The following is a 20,499-nucleotide window of genomic DNA, read 5'->3' as shown; positions in this document are numbered from 1 at the left end:
AGTTGGTGATCTGCCTGAGCCCTTTCCAGACAGACGCAGAGTCGTTGGCTGAGAACTGGTGTTGGAGCTTCTCAGAGTACAGTCGTTTAGCCTCCTTTACAGCCTTGCTAAACTTGTACTTCGCCTCTTTGAATCTGTCTTTGTTCCGACTCCTGAAGGCCTCTTCCTTATCCAACCTTAACCTTCTGAGTTTGGCTGTGAACCAAGGTTTGTCATTGTTGTAACTCACCCTCGTGCATGATGGAACACAGCATTCCTCACAGAAGCTGATGTATGACGTCACAGCCTCTGTGTACTCATCCAGACTGTTGGTAGCAGTCCTGAACACATCCCAGTCAGTAGAGTCCAAACACGGAGATCCTCCACAGCCTCACTGGTGTACTTCCTTGATGTCCTCACTACAGGTTTGCAGAGCTTTAGTTTCTGCCTGTAAGCAGGAATCAGGTAGACCATGCTCGGTTCGGACTTCAGCAAGTCGTCTTCACCACGTCTAGATACCTTAATGCAGGCATCGCCAAATGGGGGACCTAGGTCCAGACCCTGACTGAGTGATGGTTCTGTCCGGACCCGTGAGCCCTGACCAATCTCTGATAAATTCACGAGAATAGATTATTTTCATTTCATTTTTTTCTATTTTGCTATTGACGGCGGCACTGCTACTCCAGTTAATAAGACAATAGATTCACTCAGTTGAGTCAATAAAATCCTTTGTTTAGCCTGCATGGGCAGCGCGCCAGAGTAGAGAGGAAGAGACAGTGATAACGAGATGGCTTGCTCCAAAAGAAGGAAGGTTTATGTGGAAGACCGTTGTTTTAAAGATGAATGGACAGAGAAAATTATGTTCATTCTTCCAGCAGGCAGTTCAAAACCGCTGTGCCTCATATGCTCCGAAAATGTGGCATTAATTAAAAGTGGCAACGTGAAGCGCCACTATGATACAAAGCACAGCTCTTTTGAGCAAAGTTTCCCCCTGAAGTCTGAGCTGAGGGCACGCAAAATAGCCGAACTCCAAGCCCAGTATGACAGGTCTACCCAACTCATCACCCATACATTTACAGCCCAGCAACGTGCAAACGAATGTTCGCTGAAGGTATCGTGGATTTTGGGGCAGCATAAAAAACATTTAGTGATGGGACAGTTGTGAAGGAGTGCTAAAATGCTGTTGCTGAGACATTATTTGAGGGACAACAAAAAGACGAGATGTGTGAAAAAATCAAACAAATCCCGATGTCAGCTTCAACAGCAACCATAAAATCTGAAATATTAGTGGATGATGTACTGGCACAGCATGATGCAGCTATTCAGAGTGCACCATGCATATCTTTGGCCAGTGATGAATCTATAGATGTTACCGATAATGCCCATCTTTTGGTGTATGTGAGATTTTTTCACAAAGATAAGAAGGAGCTCTGTGAGGACCTGCTGGGTGTAACACCAATTCAAACACACACAAGAGGAGAGGACATATATGCAGCAATAAAAGAGATGCTGAGAAAGAGGGGCATAGATGTGAAGCAGGTTGTCTCTGTCACCACAGATGGTGCCCCTGCCATGGTGGGAAAAAAGCGGGGGGCTGTGCCCCGGATGAAAGAGGACAACCCAGATTATATTGCCTGCCACTGTCTCATCCATCAAACTGTTCTGTTTGCCACTCTATCAGAAATTTTTTCTGAAGGAATGAACACATTGATGAAACTCATCAACTTCCTTAGGGCATCCTCATCCCTTCAGCAATGCCTCCGGAGAGAATATCTGGAAGATGTTGAGGCAAATGCCAATGACCTGCTACTGCACAACAATGTGAGGTGGCTGAGTAAAGGAACTGCATTTGGACGTTTCTGGTCCATTCGAAAAGAAATAGCAGCCTTCTTAAAGCAGGTCAATAGCCAGAGAGCAACACAGTTTTCACTGTTTCTGCAAGATGAGCACAAGATGTATATGGTTGCTTTTTTGGTTGACATTACATACCATCTTAATGAGTTCAGTTTAAAGCTGCAGGGCCAGAACAATTCAGTTGCTGATATGATGACAGCTGGAAGCTGGAGATTTTCAAAAAAGATCTTGAAGGAGAGTGTGAACACTTCCCAAAACTGCAGGAACATATTCAGGGTGAGAGAGATGTTTCTCCCTATGTTGACTTCATAAACAAGCTGATTGCAAACGTCAGTAAAAGGTTCAACAGCTTCTGCCTTGGGAAGCAGCTCCTCTTGCTGATCCAGAATCCTTTCCTCATCAGAGAAGTCAGAGGATTTTCAAAGGAGGTGACACAGACATTCAAGTGGGCACATGCAGGATCTCTGCAGGATCTCTACAGCTTTAGCTCATTGATCTGCAAGGAAATGCTGCATTAAGAGAGCATTTTGAGGCAACTGACCCTGCTACCTTCTGGCTACAGAATGTGTCTGAGAGTGTGTTCCCTGGTTTAACCAAAGTAGCACTGCACACCTTGACTACGTTTGGATCGACTTACAGCTGTGAGTCAGCTTTTTCCACCATGAACATAATCAAAAGCAAGTAAGACACAAGCTGGACTTCGGTTCGGACCTTTTACTTGGAGGAAATTTTAGTAACTGGACCTCGGTAACTTTTAATTGAATACCCCTGCCTAAATGCATTGAGTTGCTGCCATGTGATCGGCTGATTAGCTATTTGTGTTAACAAGCAATTGAACAGGTGTGCCTAATAAAGTGGACGTTGAGTGTACTTACCTTTTTATATTCCTTTATTTTCTTGTCTACCTCATTCTGACCTACCTGCTGCTGTAACAACTGAATTTTCCTGGTGTGTAGATCAGTAAAGTTTTATCTTGTCTTATCTTAACTTAAATCAGCACAACTGCACTCCAGATGCATTACTACACTGGTCAACAAGTGACTCTGCTTATCTGATGTTTTCTAATCACTCATGCTCAGAACTGATCTTTATAAAAACTTGCTGAATTAATATTCAATTCAATTTTATTTATATAGCGCCAATTCATAATTTACATTATCTCAAGGCACTTTACATTTAAAGGTCAAGACCTTAAAACAATATTAACATAGAGAAACCCAACAGTTCCCACAATGAGCAAGCACAGGCGACTGTGGAGAGGAAAAACTCCCTCATTAACAGGGAGAAACCTCTGGCAGAACCAGGCTCAATGTGGGCGGTCATCTGCCTCGACCGGTTGGGGTGAGGAAAGAAAAGTAAGGGGGGAGGAAAGGAGAGATGGGTGGAAAGCGGGGGAGAGAAGAGAGATGAGGTGGAGAGAGAGAGACCGGTAACAATTTGGTACCATCAAAATCAAGGCTAACCATAACAATAACAATGTATAGATCTACAACATGACTAGATATATTAATAAATTGCTGAGTTCTTGTAATAAATGCAGACAATGGTGATGGTGGTCGTTGTGGTCCTGTAGTCCCGGTGCCGGAGTTATCTGAAACGAGATAGAGAGAAGAGCCAGAGGGACTATGGGAGGACAAAGTGACACTTTGACATGATGACATGTTAAAACTAATAAATAAATAAATAAATGAGTGTGGGGGGGCAGAGAGACAGAGAGACAGAGGGAAGTGAAGAAGTGCTCAGTGCATGATGGGCGTTCCCCCAGCAGTCTAAACCTATAGCAGCACAACTAAGGGATGGTTCAGGACTCACCTGATCCAACCCTAACTATAGGCTTTATCAAAAAGGAACGTTTTTAGTTTTTAGTATTCATGTTCATCGATATACAGGGCGTCACTGCAACGATGTTAAAACACTGCGTTACATCGTAATCTGCAGGAGGAAACTTCTCTTCTGTCTGCAGGAGTCTGTGTGTGCTCGTCTATGTCCCTCTTCACTCATGAACTGATATTCACATGCATTTAGTTATTAATCCATAATGTCGGATCATTTCTCCAGATCATTCCGTTCACTTTAACCCTGATGTCCTGTCTGTGCGTGTCACGTAATGTCTCGTGTTGTGTAGCAGGTTTAAACATGTGTCTCATAAACGTATCAATCTGTAACAACCTCAGGCACGAAAACTGGCGGACTCAAATTGCACGACTCAGACAAGAAGTAGATGTAACAAAAAGAGGTTTACTCCCAGTCACAAAATGTGCATAATAAAAAGCGCTCACGAAGAGGATAACAAAGTATCAAAACAAAACGCTAACAGAACTAAGATAGAAACAAGAAATACTAAACATGAACAAAGTTTTACTCCTGGCTTGGCTTAATCTCTTACTTGATCGTGGGGACAGAACAAGACGAACTGGCACAGGACAAAGGGAGATGAAGACTATTTATAGAAGAGGAAGTAAGAAACAGGTGAAACCAATCAGGGCAGGGAAGACGATCACGAAGGCAGGAAATCACACAAAGGGAGGAAGTCAGGGTCTGAAATGAGAGGGAAAGGTGAGTACCAAAATAAAACAGGAAGTGCACGACGAGACTAGACATGAGTGAAGTGTAACTTAACACCTAGGGCTCCCAAACACACAAGACTAGACATGAACTAACACAAACATGGTATACTAAAAACATAGACTTGGCGAACCCTAGGAACCTTCTTTCTACTGTCCAAAGTGGGCCAATTGACCACAGCACTGACCTTAGCCGGGTTCATTTGGATCTGGTTGGGAGAGATGATGTAGCCCAGGAACGAGACAGTTTTAGCATGAAAATTACATTTTCCTGCTTTAACATAGAAGTGTTTTTCTAACAGTTTGTGAAGTACTTGGAGAACATGATGTGTATGAGTCTCTGCATCTGGGGAGAAAATTAAAATATCCAGATACACGAACACAAAAACATTCAAAAAATCTCTCAAAACATAATTTACAAATGCTTGGAAAACAGCCGGTGCATTACAGAGTCCAAAAGGCATGACTAAGTACTCGTAATGGCCACTAGGAGTGTTAAAACCAGTTTTCCATTTATCATCTTCTCGGATCCTGATGAGGTGATAAGCGTTTCTAAGGTCCAACTGGGTAAAAACTTTGGCTGTTTGGAGTAGTTCAAAAGCAGAAGACATTAATGGAAGTGGGTAACGTTTTTTTATCGTTATGTCATTTAGGAGGCTATAATCAATACAGGGCCTGAGTGAGCCATCCTTTTTACCCACGAAAAAGAATCCTGCACCCGCTGAAGAGGAGGATGGACGGATTATCCCTGCCTTCAGGGATGAGTTGATATAATCGTCCATGGCTGCTCTCTCCGGCCCAGAGAGGGAGTAGAGGTGCCCTTTGGGGATGAGTGCACCAGCAAGCAAGTCAATAGCACAGTCAACAGGTCTATTAGGAGGGAGTGACATGGCCTTTGTTTTGTTAAAAACTTCTTTCAAGTCGTAGTAGCAGGAGGGTAACTTAGACAGATCTGGATAGTCTGAGTCATTGTCTAAGCTTAGTTCAGTCCTTGGGGTCTCTGGAATGTCAGTCTGAATGATTTTCTCCCCATCCCATGATTTTGCCCCAGTGCCAATCAATGTGTGGGTTATGTTTCTTTAACCATGGAAGTCCTAAGATCAACGGGTGCTGTGCAGACTCAAACAGATGGAATTGCATGAGCTCGGTGTGATTGTCATTTATGATGACTGTGATAGGTTTCGTACAATGAGTCACTTTAAATAAAAGCTGTCCATCCAAAGCATTCGCATTTACAGGATGGGTCAGTGGGAAAGTCTCTACCTGGTTCTGGCAGGCTATATTCCAGTCCATGAAGCTTTCGTCAGCCCCAGAGTCAATTAGCACCCCCTGAGTAAAAGTCTGATTGTCAGTCACAAGTTTTACCTGGGTTATAGCTTGAGGAGAAAAAGAAGAAGTTAACCTGCTCACCAGCGCCCTCCTCATGGCTGGTGAGCATGACCCTTTCCCGGACAGGTGGCGAGTTGGTGACCCCGTTGTCCGCAGTAGAAACAGCACCAGTCCTGAAGACGGCGCCGTCTCTCCTCTGGAGAAAACTTGGTCCGGCCCAGTTGCATTGGCTCCTCCAATGCATGTGGTGGCGCTGTCTGCCTGGAACCTGCCGACGTGGGGAACGAAGAAATCATCGGCGGTTGGATCCCTGGAGTATGCTGCTGGGTTGTGTCTGAAATGCAGGTCACACTGGACTAAGAAAGTTCTACAGTCACCTGAGTCTCAGAAGAACCTATCCGGGGGTGCCAAGCACAGAGACAATGGAACAGCATTGTTCATGGTGGGTGCAGCGTTGGGAATCTCAGCCAGTAGTGTTGCTGACGGCGCATTCCCCAGGTGAGTGAGAACTTGGTGTAGTTGTCCTGCCAGAAGGTTTACCTGTGAGGTGACTGATGCTTGGAAATCTTCCTGATGATCCATGAGGCCCTTCACGCCGTGGTGAATGGTGCTCAGCTCCTCCTCGTAATGGTGAATCCTGGTGCCCTGTGCCGAGAGGGCAGATCGGAGCTTTTCTGAGTCGGCTGAGTCCATTTTGTGGCCAGTTCGTTCTGTAACGACCTCAGGCACGAAAACTGGTGGACTCAAATTGCACGACTCAGACAAGAAGTAGATGTAACAAAAAGAGGTTTATTCCCAATCACAAAAGGTGCATAACAAAAAGTGCTCACGAAGAGGATAACAAAGTATCAAAACAAAACGCTAACAGAACTAAGATAGAAACAAGAAATACTAAACATGAACGAAGTTTTACTCCTGGCTTGGCTTAATCTCTTACTTGATCGTGGGGACAGAACAAGACAAACTGGCACAGGACAAAGGGAGACGAAGACTATTTATACAAGAGGAAGTAGGAAACAGGTGAAACCAATCAGGGGCGGGGAAGACGATCACGAAGGCGGGAAATCACACAAAGGGAGGAAGTCAGGGTCTGAAATGAGAGGGAAAGGTGAGTACCAAAATAAAACAGGAAGTGCACGATGAGACTAGACATGAGTGAAGTTTAACTTAACACCTAGTGCTCCCAAACACACAAGAATAGACATGAACTAACACAAACATGGTATACCAAAAACATCGACATTAATAAACTTAACATAACTGATGAGACATAACACAATCAAACACAAAGTAAACGTCAGTCCTGTATGTGTCCTAATAACTTGTGATGAGTGATGGTGTTTATTGTTAAAGTGTAAAGTGAGCGCAGGTCAAAGGGGGAGTGAGGAGGAAACAGACTCCAACAGAGACTCTGACACTGGAGGGCTGGACCTTAAATGAGAGCCTGTCCAGAAGCAGCACTGGTTGTAATTATTCAATGGTGGAAACCTGCTAAAACTATGAAGGTAGCTGAAAACATGATTAACAAACATGACAGTCACTACATTGATGCTTTTTCATCCACCTCTATGCAGGAGCCCAAACGTTAGCACATGTGCTGCTGCTCCTCCACAGCTCTGTGCTGTGTGCGTCAACCTAACTTGATGTGGGTGTAACTCTAGTCCAGCCATATGACTGGTTAGGAGCGGGGCTATTCTCATTATCAATGGCTGTTCGTGTTGTCTGTCAAAACATGGATGGGAGGAGTTGTATCGTCATATTTTGAATTTCTATCAAGGAAAAGTTAATTATCTAGATCATTTTATTTTTGATTCGCTCTTGAGTTTATGAAACACTTATTTGAACACATTGAAAAATCGCTCAACATTTTGCACGCATGAAGTTCAGCTGCTAGACGCAACATGAGACGTGACACGCACAACCAGGACATCAGGGTTAAACTGATCAGAATGATCCACATTCATTAACCAGCATCATCGATTAATATTGAAATAAATGTGATCATCATTTTGTGACAGAGATGAGCTGGCAAAGACACACACACACATACACTCTCCCACAGACAGGAAGGAACTTCTTCCTGACAATTATAGTGCAACACAGTGTTTTAACTTCATTGCTGCAGAAGAAGCGACGTCACGTTTATCCATGAACATAAATATGAATTAAGCAGGTTTTTGTAAAGATCAGTTCTATGTGTGAGTGATTAGAAAAGAGCAGAGTTGCTTGTTGACCAGCGCAGAGGGATGTGCCTAAATGCAGTGGCACTACCAAGTGTGGCGCTACTAAGATGGGTGTAGTGGGGTCACCCTAATACAGTCAAGGCTGTAAGCATTAACTAATTAATTAAATGCATGCATTCAATGAACGCTCATATTTTGTCCCGACTCTGACATTTGTGGTCAACGTTTGCACTTAACAATTGTCGGCCTTGGATAACCAGTGAAAATGCTATCATCTTTTTTTTTTATTAACTTTTTTTATTGGAAGCAATTTCACAGGCAACAACATAACATTGCAGTATGACAGAGAGGACTTCCATTCTATCATCTGTTTTTTAAATAAAACATGGTTAAATTACTATAGCTTGTGTACCAGTAACTTTTAAATTTACAGCACATTTTAACAATACCATGATAATAGAAACTGTAGAGCCTCTCACTCAGACATTTGCATTTGAACATCCCCCTCCAAAGAAAATACAGAAGAATTAGCAGAGTTCAGTGTCTGAGAGCAGCTTATGTGTATTTGATAGAGTCCTGCTGCCTATATCATCTCCCCCCTTTCATTCTGGGAGCATACACACAGGCATCGGACCTGCCCCGCCCCCACTCACTCACACAAGGAGAAACAGACAGTGAAGCGGAGATAAGAGAGAACATTATTTATTGCCACTTCTATTTAAGTTAAAATCTATCATCATCGTGATATCATTGTGTGCGATAGACGTACCACAAAAATGCAGTATGCAAATGACATGGGATGGGACAGCTTTCTTACTAGTGAGTGGCAAAAGCTTTCATCATTGCATGACCTACTGCTGGCTTTTGTGGAACACACTGTTGTGATTATGTACTTTCCCTCTGCTGAGCCACCTAACTGACTTTGCAGAGAACACTTGGTACAGAGACCTCGCCACTCTTGCAGAGAAAATGAGATCAAATCTGAACCAGCATTTTGCTTGCCTCTTGGATTCAACCCATGAAAAAGTCTCACCACTTGCTGCAGCTGCGTGCTTTGACAACCCAACTGTCTGTGAAATCCTTGTTAATGTTGATGTGGCTGATGTAAATATCCAGGAACTGCTGAAACAGGCAGAAGACTATGTGGTCAAATGCACTTTCCTGCACACAAAACAGGAGGACCAGTCTAAAGATGACGCAGAAGAAGAGGTTATTGAGGAACCAGAAGCAGTGCCATCCTCAAAGCAGCCGGTGTTTAGGTTTCTCTCAAAATACCTCACCACAAGGCCTAAACAGAAAACCTCCACAACCAGCATCAGGCAGCAGATCATCAAGTACAAGGAAGAACTTTCACATCCCATCACTGAGGACATAGGAGCAGACTTCTGGCTGGAAAAGAGTGACAGTTTTTATCAGAGTTTAAAACCTTTTGAGTTAAACTTGTGGCTATGTCAGCTTCTCAAGCTTTTGCAGAGAAGGTATACAGAATCACAGGTGACCTCACAAGGGGACGGTGCAACAGAGGAAGGGTCACATTGGAGCGAAGTGCTTTCCTTAAAATTAACAGAAACAAATAGAATTGTTGTATTCACTGCTATTTACTGACTATGTTATGTGTGCGGGAGGGAGTTCCAGAGCCTGGGTGCTGAGCAGCTGAAGGCTCTGGCAACCATGGTACTGAGTTTTGACCTGGGGACGGTTAGCAGTCCAGCAGAGGTTGAGCGGAGGGTCCGGGAGGGAGTGTATTCATGAAGGAGGTTGCAGAGGTAAGTGGGGGCTAGGCTGTGGAGAGCTTTGTAGGTGAGGAGAAGGTTTTTGTAGTGGATGCGGTATTGTACAGGGAGCCAGTGAATTTGGATGAGAACGGGGTGATGTGGTCCGATGATTTGGTACCGGTGATGATCTGGGTGGCCGAGTTCTGAATGATTTGCAGTCTGTTGATGAGTTTGGTGGGGAGTCCGGTGAGGAGGGCATTGCAGTAATCGATGCGGGATTTGACAAATGAGTGAACCAGGATTTCGGTGCTGGATTGGGTCAGTGATGGGCGAAGTCTGGAAATGTTGCGGAGGTGGAATAATGCAGTCCGTGTGATGTTTTGAATATGGGGTGCAAATGAAAGGGTGCTGTCCAGAATGACGCCGAGGCTCTTGACTTGGGGGGAGAAGGGTACAGGGAATCCGTCGACGATGATGGGTGGAGCTGGGGTGCGTTGTGATTTAGTGAGAATGGATTTGGAGCCGATGAGCAGGGCCTCGGTTTTATTGCGGTTCAGTTTCAGAAAGTTTCTGGTCATCCAGCTCCGGATGTCATCAAGGCAAGTGATTAGGGAGGTGGGAGAGATGGCAGCAGTCGGTTTGGAACAGATGTAGAATTGTGTGTCATCGGCGTAGCAGTGAAAATTGATCCCATGGTGATGGAGGAGTGAGCCCAGGGGGAGGAGGTAGATGGTGAAAAGAAGTGGACCCAAGACTGACACCTGAATACCCAGACTTGTGGTTCCTTAGTTGCACGAATTGTTGGCGGTCAGTAAGGTAAGATGTTAACCAGGAGAGTGCAGCACCAGTGATCCCAAAGCCAGCCAGGCAGTCCAGGAGCAGGTATCGAAGGCTGCGCTGAAGTCGTGGAGGATGAGAATAGTGAGTAGTCCAGAGTCAGCTGCACAGAGGAGGTCGTTGGTGATTTTAACCAGGGCTGTTTCGGTGCTATGTTTTGGACGGAAGCCGGATTGGAAGGGTTCATGGAGGTTGTTTGTGTCGAGGTGGGACTGCTATTGTGCGGCAACCACCCTTTCAAGTGTTTTGGAGATGAAGGGGAGATTGGAGATGGGCCGGTAATGGTTAAGGACAGCTGGGTCAGCACTGGGTTTTTTCAGGATGGGTGTGATGGCAGCCAGTTTGAGAGTGGGGGGTACAGTACCAGTGGTGAGGGAGGAGATAATTATGTTGATGATCATGGGGGAAATGGACGGCAGACATGTTTTGACAAGGGAGGTGGGAATAGGATCGAGCTGACAGGTGGTGGTTTTGTCTTTAAGGATGAGATCCAAGATGGTGTGCTCTGATACTGGGGTGAAGTTGGAGAGGGAGCTGATGAGAGGTTGGCCAATGGTTATCGTACAGGGTGGGTCGTTTGAGGAGGTGCAAGATGAGGCCAGTAGTTGTTTTGTATTACAACCGTTAAATCTGTGTCTGTATTGCATATTCAAACCTTAATACCATTCCATAACAGACTGATGGATACTTCCAATGACCGGAAATTCTGGAGAAACATTTAGTCGACTAAGTCCACTGTTGATTTGGTTGACTAAAATCTTATAATATTTGGTGTTATTCAAAAGACTAAGACCAAATCAGAATTTGCTGTCAAAATTAACACTGATCCTGTCTCATAAGGATACTGAGAAACTAGTCCATGCATTTGTTACCTCTAGACTAGATTACTGTAATTCTTTATTATCAGGATGTCACAGTAAGTCTGTGAAAGGTCTCCAGCTTGTCCAAATTGCTGCAGCACGAGTGCTGACAGGAGCTAGAAGGAGAGATCATATCACTCCTGTCATAGCTTCTTGTCGGCTTCCTGTAAAATTCATAATAGATTTCAAGATTCTGCTCCTCACTAACAAAGCCCTTAACAATCTAGCCCCTTCATATATCAAATAGCTCATAACACCTTATTGTCCCAATAGCTCACTTTGCACCCAAAAAAACCCTAAGACTAGAATGGGAGGTAGAGCCTTCAGTAACAGGCTCCTCTCCTGTGGAACCAGGTCCCACTCTGGGTTCAGGAAGCAGATGCCATCATTTAAGGTTAGACTTAAAACGTTTCTTTTTGATAAAGCCTATAGTTAGGGCTGGATCAGGTCAGTCCTTAATCATCCCTTAGTTATGCTGCTATTGACCTAGACTGCTGGACGAACTCCCATCATGCACTTAGCACATCTCCCCTCCTTTCTGTCTCTCTACACATTTATTTATTTTACTAAATGTCACTAACTTTGTGTTTTCCCCTCCTGTAGTCTCTCTCTCTCTCTCTCTGCAGGTATCTCTGACTCCAGAACTGTCATGTCAGAACAGGATTCAGACAACAATCATTATTACTATCATATGAACTGTTGCTTCTATTAACATATTGAAAGCATAATTATCACTGTGCTGACTACTGACTGTGTTAAAGTTAAGCAAATTAAGCTTGTAATGTATTATTATTATTATTATTATTATTATTATTATTATTGTTAGGGCCCGAGCACTGACAGTGCGAAGACCCTATTGAAATTGTAATGTTTGTTTTATTTTTTTTTCAGGCAAGTGATTTGCCTTATTTAGGGCTTAAACATACTCGAAAACTCATGAAACTTTGCAGGCTATTCAAAGATGGTGAAAATTAGGTATTCTGGAGTAATTTGAAATGGGCGTGATAAAATGGCTAAACCGCCCACTTAGATCGCACTACAACGCAGCCTCTGAGTTTGCTTTTAACGATCTACACGAAAACCTGTACACACGTGTATCATGACCAGACGAACAAAAAAGTCTCAAGGAGCCTTATGAAAAACAGGAAGTCATCCATTTTGGATTTAGTGGCCATTTTGGCCAATTTACAGGAATTAAAATCAAAGCACCCCCTGGTGCCATCAGGAAATGTCTTCTTTTTTGCACGTCATACGCTTTGATGTCAAACTTTGTCAGATGATGTAGGCATATTGAAACTGAGTTTTTGTCAAACGTCATGATTGAGGCGTGGCGTCAAACTTCAACAAGTCGCCATGACACACGAAAACATTTGGTTTTATGAAATGGTTGTGGCAAAATAGCTGAATAGCGCCCCTTAAAGTGCAGCCCCGGCAGCAAGATTGCCCAATATGTAAAAAATCACTAGGGGCATGTGTTTTTTCATTACAAACAAAAAAGTATCTTGGATTGATATGCTAGACCAAACAGGAAGTTGTCCATTTTGAATTAAGTGGCCATTTTTGACCATTTACTCACCAAAATCCTTTGCAAAAGGAGACAAAGTTGTTATAACTCAACTGTGCATTGTCCAATCAGCCTCAAAACCCATTCACATGATCACAGTCCCGCCTTCAACAGATCCATATGTCAATATTGATTCATCATCACAGCACCACCTGCTGGTGACAGGAAGTGACATGATTTATACATTGATGCACTGCTGCTGGCTGCTTTACAATCTACAGCTCAAATGAGCTCGGACAAGCAATAAGAAGATGGTCATAATTGTGACATTTCCTCATACCATGTAAACATTGAGGTGCTGCGAAGGTTTCTCCTTCGCCAAAAAAGACGAAGTTGCCACAACTCCACTGTGCATTTTCCAATCGGCATCAAAATTTAAACCAGTGATCACAGTCCTAGCATGAACAGCTCAATATGTTAATATTAACTCAGGATCATAGCACCAGCATGAAAACAAAGTTGTTGTAACTCCTTTGTACATTGTCCAAATGACCTCAAATTGGTCACCAGCATCAGAGCCCTGACCTGAACAGGTCTATTAGTCTGTATGTAGTGATAGTGATAGCCCCATCTACTGGCAACCGGAAGTACGCCTGGTTTTACAAGTTAGATTTACCAAAAACGTTCACCTTGGGGTCTGCACTTGATGGTGTGGACCATGATGTGTGATTGCTGGGCGTGGTGAAGAGTTTATCCGTCCCACGGTGTGCAAAAGACACAGCCTCGTTGGGAGATATCAAGGGACATTTAAAAACATGGTGTAAATGACCTCGTTTTGAGTCGAATATTAATGTCAGGGCTTGCGGACACCTGGATGACACCACACAAACGGTATGGAGGCATGTTTTTTTTTGTTATGTTTGAAGAAGAGGTTGCGATTGACTTCAATTGTATTGGATTCGGCTGCAATGCTGTTTACCCCTGATACTCCAAAAGTGTTTTGTTGACTCAAACACTTCACCCATCCCTCTATCAGCATAGTGGTGAGTAGATAATGAGGGACTTTTCATTTTTTGGTGAACTATCCCTTTAAGTCTGTATGTTTTATATTTTAAAAATTCATAGTATCTCCTGATGAAATGTTTTATTTTTAGCATTCTCTCAATTCTTCAAAGGTATTGTTTTCTGAATATGTCTTTCCCTAAATAATTATTTTTTTCTTTCCTCTGCTATTGTTATGTTGAATCTTTTTTACTTACTTTATTTTATTTTTCCCCTCATATCTTTGTGTTCAACCTCAACAGAATGTGTGGAGCATTAAAGAAGGCACAATCTATTGATGGACCTTCAGTTATTGGAATCAGCAAGACTGCATGACCTGCCTTCTCAGGTAAAGTGTCGCAACATTTTATATTTGCAATTACAGTGATCAAGGAAATAGTAATCAACCTGGGAACAGGATCCTTCCTATAAAAATGTGATAATTTTGGGTCTTTTCATACATGTTTTGACCATAAAAGAATATTTTTATACAGTTTTACCAGCTCTATCAGTAATTTACTGCTCCTCTCTGTAACACTTTCATCCACACTACGCACTGCCATCTGAATCAAGCCAAACCGAGCGTGCCCTGCCATCTCCTCTGGCTCTCCGGAGTCTGCATTCCAAAATTTCCTACAGATGCACTGTATGAATGTGTGTGAATGGGTGAATGTAAAACTGTGCTGGAAAGCACTTTGTCATCAGGATTAGAAAAGCACTATATAAATACAGACCATTTACAGGATTTACCATTTGTGTCCAATGAAACTGTTTGTTTGAGTGTTTTTTTTTTGTCACTGGTGAGAGAGAAAGAGGGAGCATTTCAGTCTGGTTTCCACTAGCTCCATATTACAGAAAAGGCCTTGGTAAAAATCAACAATGACCTCCTCAGGGCAGCTGACTCCAGACTGTTTAGCATTTTCATCCTCCTTGATCTGAGTGCTGCCTTTGACACAATTTCTAATAATATTCTCAATGTAAGACTAGCCTCCATTGACATCAGCCTCAAAACCCATTCACATGATCACAGTCCCACCTTCAACAGATCCATATGTCAATATTGATTCATCATCACAGTACCACCTGCTGGTGACAGGAAGTGACACTGTTTTTTTTTTTTTTTTCAAAAATATTTTCATTGAACTTTTGTTATATATTTCACTTATACAAATAGACAACAATCAAAACAATAACATCCATAAAATAAACAGTCACAATTTCCTCAAGACATTTCACATACTTCACACATTTAAAACAAACAACACACACTAACACTCAACTACACGCGTCAATACAGCAGTTTCAAGTTGATTATGCATTTTAACATTTAAGAAACTCTATTAAAGGTTTCCACACAGTCTCAAACTCTGCAGTCCTTCCCCTGGTTATATAAGTCATTCTTTCCATTACAATACAAGATGCCATCTCCTTTATCCACACTTGTATCGAGGGCATATCTATTTTTTTCCAAGACAGAACGATCATCCTCTTGGCCTGTAGGAGTCATCAATTAAAGTTGACTTTAGGATTGACCATAAAGTTTTTGGGGATATATACCAAGTATACAAATTTTTGCCTGATGAGGTACCTTCACTATAACAATCTCAGATAAAGTCAAAACAATTTATTTCCAATATTTTTTTATTTTTGGGCAGTTCCATACACCGTGGTACAGAGTACCCTTTCCTTCCAAGCACTTAATGCACGTGTCTGGCACATCAGGGGACCATTGGTTTAACTTAACCGGGGTAATGTATGTTCTTATCAACCATTTCTATTGTAATAATTTCATTCTAGAACTGATAGATTGTTATTGGGCTTTAAATGTAAGAAGATTACCATCCATATAAAGGTCCTCTATTTTTGCGCACCATTATCTGCCCAGATTCTGAATCCACCGTCTGCCCTTCCTGCTTTGAAATATGTATAACCCAATATGGGGGCGAAACGAGAGATGGAAGGAGTGTCTCCAATATGCTAATGTGCTTTGTACCAGACGTCAACAGTGTTTCAGAGGAAAGAATTCCCTGTTAATCTTTTTAGCTTCTTTAGATCTGCAGAATACATATACAGCCTTAATGGGAGGTTTGGTACTGATGCCTGCTCAATATTCGCCCAGGCTGGAGGGGCCTCCAGTGAGAAATAAAAAATAGCAGAACGTAACTGGGCAGACCAATAATACAATTTCAGACTTGGAAGCCGTAGCCCTCCCCTCTCATATGGCAAGTACAGCAATCTGAGTCTCAGTCCAAATGAATTTACCAAAAGTACTATTAAGTTTGTCAAAAAATGAACCTGGCAGTGGAAGTGGGAGTGATAGAAACAGGTATAAAAATGTTGGTAATATACCAATTTTAATCAGATTTATATGGCCAATCATTGATATGGGCAACGTCAACTATCGGTCCAATGTAAATGGTTGTATTTATATAGCACTTTTCTAGTCTTGAACACACATTCATACATAGAGTGCTTCTATAGCTAGCACTTTTTTTGTTGTTCTATTTGTTCTTTGTTCTATTCAGTATTCACTATTCAGGGTTCAGTATCTTGCCCAAGGACACTTTGGCATGCAGATGGGAAGAATGGGGATTGAACTTCCGACCTTCTGGTTGGAGGACGACCGCTCTACCCCCTCAGCCACAGCCACCCAATGTCTCAATTACTTCGTCTGTTAGTGCATCATAGTTTGCTGGAATGATCAGTTTAATTTCAGGTGTAATTTTGACACCAAGATAGGTGAATCCTTCCTTTGCATTAGGAAAGGTTTTTTTTATGACCAGTTTTAATCTCTCTTCTTTATTTATAAAAAGTATAGATGATTTTGCGTTATTAATGTTATACCCAGAAAACCACCCAAACTGTTCAATCTGTTGTAAAAGATGTGGGACACTAATTGACAGTTTAGTTAAAAACACAGTCATGTCGTCAGCATACAAGGATATTTTATGCTCCTGTTCTCCTAGACAAATGCCCAATATGCCCGTCTGTGTCCTTATTGCCATAGCCAGTGGCTTTATGTCCAATATAAATAACATAGGTGACAGAGGGCACCCCTGGCGAGTAGATCGCTCCAATGTGACTGGTTTAGAGACTATACTGTTTGTCAAGACACTGGCTGTTGGGCTTGTATATAAAATCTGAATCCATTTAAGAAATTTCTGTCCAAATCCATATCTTGGCAAAACATTAGTTAATAAGTATGGCCATTCTATTCTATCGAAAGCTTGCCGGGCATCCAGTGAGAGTAATGCTGTATCTTTCGCATAAAATTTTTCATGAATTATATTAAGAACTCGTCTAATATTGTGAAATCCTTGACGTTTTTGGACAAACCATTCTGATCATTATGAACTATGCATGAACTATGCAGTTCCTGTTTGATAGGATTCTTTGAACATATTAATTAGTGGGATTAATAGTTTTTCTTTAAATGTTTTATAGAATTCAATAAGCAAACCATCAGGCCCTGGAACCTTGCCACTGTTAATTTTTTGGAAAGCCTGTGAAATTTCTTCAGTTGTCAAATCACTATCTAATTCATTTTTAGCATCTTCCGTCAGTGTCTGGAATTGAAACCAATCAAAATATGTATCCCACTCTTCTGCAGTTTGGGGGCATTCTGACCTATATAAGTTTTCATAAAATTCTCTAAAACTATTAATTACTACTAATTAATTTCCAATGGATCTATTGACAGGTTCCCCGAAGAAGTCATTATACTATTAATTGCTCTCTCAGACTGTATTTTTTTAACTCTCCATGCCAAAAGTTTCCCAGCTTTTTCCCCTTGATGGTAATAGGATTGTTTTAGCCACATTAAACTTTTTACAACTAAATCAACAGATTACTTATTATATTTAGCTCTCAGAAGTAGCAAGTCTCTCTGTTTCCTTGGATCATCCTTTACATTTAGGCTTATCTCTAAGGAATTAATTTGTTTTTCCAATGTTTCCATCATTACCCTTTGTTGTTTGGTCTTGGAGCTTGTGTAACTGATGATTTCTCCTCTAATGTATGCCTTAAACTCTTCCCATCTCATGCTGGCACTGGTTTGATCAGTATTTAACTCAAAATAACTGTCTATTTTAGTTCCCACATATTTAACAAAGTCCGGGTCCTGTAACCATCTTACTTGCAATCACCAATTAGGGGGGTTATGAACAAATTTCTCTATATGCATATTTAATGAAATAGCAGCTTATGATGATCGCTTATTACTATGCTGTCATACCAAAATCTTTTAATTTAATTTAAAAAGAGTTTCCATGAGACAAGAAAGTAATCAATACGGGAACGCGACATATGCATACTTGAGTGACTAGAATATTCTATTTTACCAGGATTCTGCTCTCGCCAAACTTCAACCAAATTTATGTCATCTATATAGATGACCTTTAAATGGTATTAATATAGAGAAACCCAACAGCTCCCACAATGAGCAGCACTTTTATGACTGTGGAGAGGAAAAACTCCCTCATTAACAGGGAGAAAGCTCTAGAACCAGGCTCAATGTGGGCGATCATCTGCCTCAACCGGTTGGGGTGAGCAGTTTTATCAGATAAACACTGACTATAATAGAATATCTGTCCAGAATCTGTGATATTAATCATTCTAAATTCAAATGTAATTAAAAAATGGTCAGACAGTAAAAGGTTCTGTTGAAATATTATAACATTTTCAATGTCTATGCCATATGTCAGAACAAGATCAAGGGTGTGATTTCAACAGTGAGTGGGTTTATTCACATGTTGAGTGAAACCAATCGTCTATTATTGAGTTGAAGGCTGAACTAAGGCTGTTGTTGGCAACATCTACATGAATGTTGAAATCACCTACTATAATGATTTTATCTGTCCTAAGAACTAGTTCTGATAGAAATTCAGAGAATTCAGATAAAAATTAGTAAGGGGCAGCCGGACGATATATGTTAAATTGTTTTATGTGATTTCAGGCTTGGATGAATGAGGCTGATTATAAGATTTTCAAAAGAATTTTAACTTTCCTTTGGTAGAGGGTTGATAGATAAGTCAGATTTAGAGATTGCTGCAACCCCTCCACCTCTGCCTGTGCTTCGAGGAATATGAGTATTAGTATGGGTTGGGGGCGTCGCTTCATTTAAACATACATATTCGCCATCTTGCAGTCAGGTATCTGTTAGACATAATATATTCATTTGATGATCAGTAATCAGATCATTAATGAGTAATGATTTTGGATTGGGTGACCTGATATTTAATAAACTGCATTTTATACTTCTGTTTTTTGTTACCGATATATTGGTTGTGCTGACATTTATTAGGTTTGAATGTATTACCCCTCTCCTGTTTACTTTTGATTTAATGAATTTAGGTGGTCAGGGGGCAGACACAGTTTCTATGGGATATTGTGAGGGTGGCTGTTCAAATAGAAGCGCAGAGAAGCATGTAAGACTGCGACTCTGTCTCCTGGACTCAACTCTGGATTGTCAGGGTGTGGACTGTCTAACAAACATTGTCATGTTTCTAGATATGAGAGCTGCTCCATTCCAAGTGGGATGAATACAATCTCTCCTAATCAGACCAGGTTTTCCCCAAAAGTTTTGCTGAGTATTTATGCCCACGTTGTTATTTGGACACCTCCTCGACAGCCAGCAGTGAAAGGATGAGGTGCGGCTGTACATGTCATTACTGGTAAAATTAGGCAGGGGTCCAGAGAAAATTACGGAGTCAGACATTGTCTTTGCATATGTACACACCTAATCAATATTGATTTTTGTGACCTCCCACTGACACAGTCGGAGGTCATTACTGCCGACATAAGATTAATAATAATCTTACCGTACTTACGCTTACCCTTAGCCAGCTGTTTTAAATAAGACTCTATGTCACCTGCTCTGGACCTAGGAAAACATTTAATTGTGGTCGCTGGTTTCGCTAACTTCATGTGTCTCAGAATAGAGTCGCAAATAGCCAGAGTTTGTTCCTCAGCGGGTGTGTCGCTGAGTGGGGAAAATTTATTAGAGACATGAACAGGTTGGTGGTGAACCGGGGGCTTCAGTTTAGGGCTACGCTTCTTATTTCGCACAGTCACCCAGCCGACCTGGCTTCCCGGCTGCTGGAGAAGCTACAGCTACGTTGCTTGCACAGGCTACCAGGGACTGGCAAACTACATCAGCTCAGGATTTACTCTCCATGGTGCAGAGCTGCGATTCAAAATGGCTAATCCTTGCCTCTATCCTGGCAAATAAGTTACATTTAATACACACTCGCTAAAGGAGGCAGAGGAGTAACTGAACATCAAGCACACTGAGCAGGAGAGAGCAGGGGAGTGAGAGGGCGAAGCCATCATTAGCTGCTAATACTAAGTTAGCCCTCTTCCTTTCACTCGCTGAAGCATTCAAGCACACACACACAAACAATGTGATCGGACATACCTGTATGTGTAAAGTCAGACTGGGCAAAAACAACAGAATTTGTAAACTTAGACAATGCATGGAAAGCCAGAGGAGATGGTGGGGCACGCTCGATTCGTTGCCACAGAGGAGCAGTAAATTACTGACAGACCAGTTAAAAACTGTAAAACATATCATTCTAAAACATGAATGAAAAGACCCAAAATGATCACTGTAAGCAGGCTTAAGCCTAGTTTATG

General features: G+C 41.9%; 1 protein-coding gene and 1 pseudogene across 3 annotated transcripts in view; one reads left to right on the top strand and one right to left on the bottom strand.

The window, feature by feature from the left end:
- spg21 (SPG21 abhydrolase domain containing, maspardin) overlaps window positions 1–20,499 on the top strand; it is a 59,197-nt gene that overhangs the window by 9,942 nt on the left and 28,756 nt on the right. Inside the window, exon 4 of one of the 3 annotated variants that reach the window (XM_069522517.1) lies at window positions 14,130–14,215. The exons of the other annotated variants lie outside the window; for them this stretch is intronic. Within the exon in view, the coding sequence (XP_069378618.1) occupies window positions 14,165–14,215 (51 nt within the window). The 5' untranslated portion in view covers window positions 14,130–14,164. The remainder of the gene's footprint in view (window positions 1–14,129; window positions 14,216–20,499) is intronic. 3 annotated transcript variants of the gene reach the window in all.
- Window positions 19,334–20,193, bottom strand: LOC138411340 (uncharacterized; annotated as a pseudogene).

Source organism: Paralichthys olivaceus, chromosome 1 (genome assembly GCF_024713975.1).
Source record: "Paralichthys olivaceus isolate ysfri-2021 chromosome 1, ASM2471397v2, whole genome shotgun sequence".
In the NCBI taxonomy this organism is placed as follows: Eukaryota; Metazoa; Chordata; class Actinopteri; order Pleuronectiformes; family Paralichthyidae; genus Paralichthys; species Paralichthys olivaceus.
Note: the sequence above shows the minus strand (reverse complement) of the source record. Positions and strands in the feature narration are given on the sequence as shown.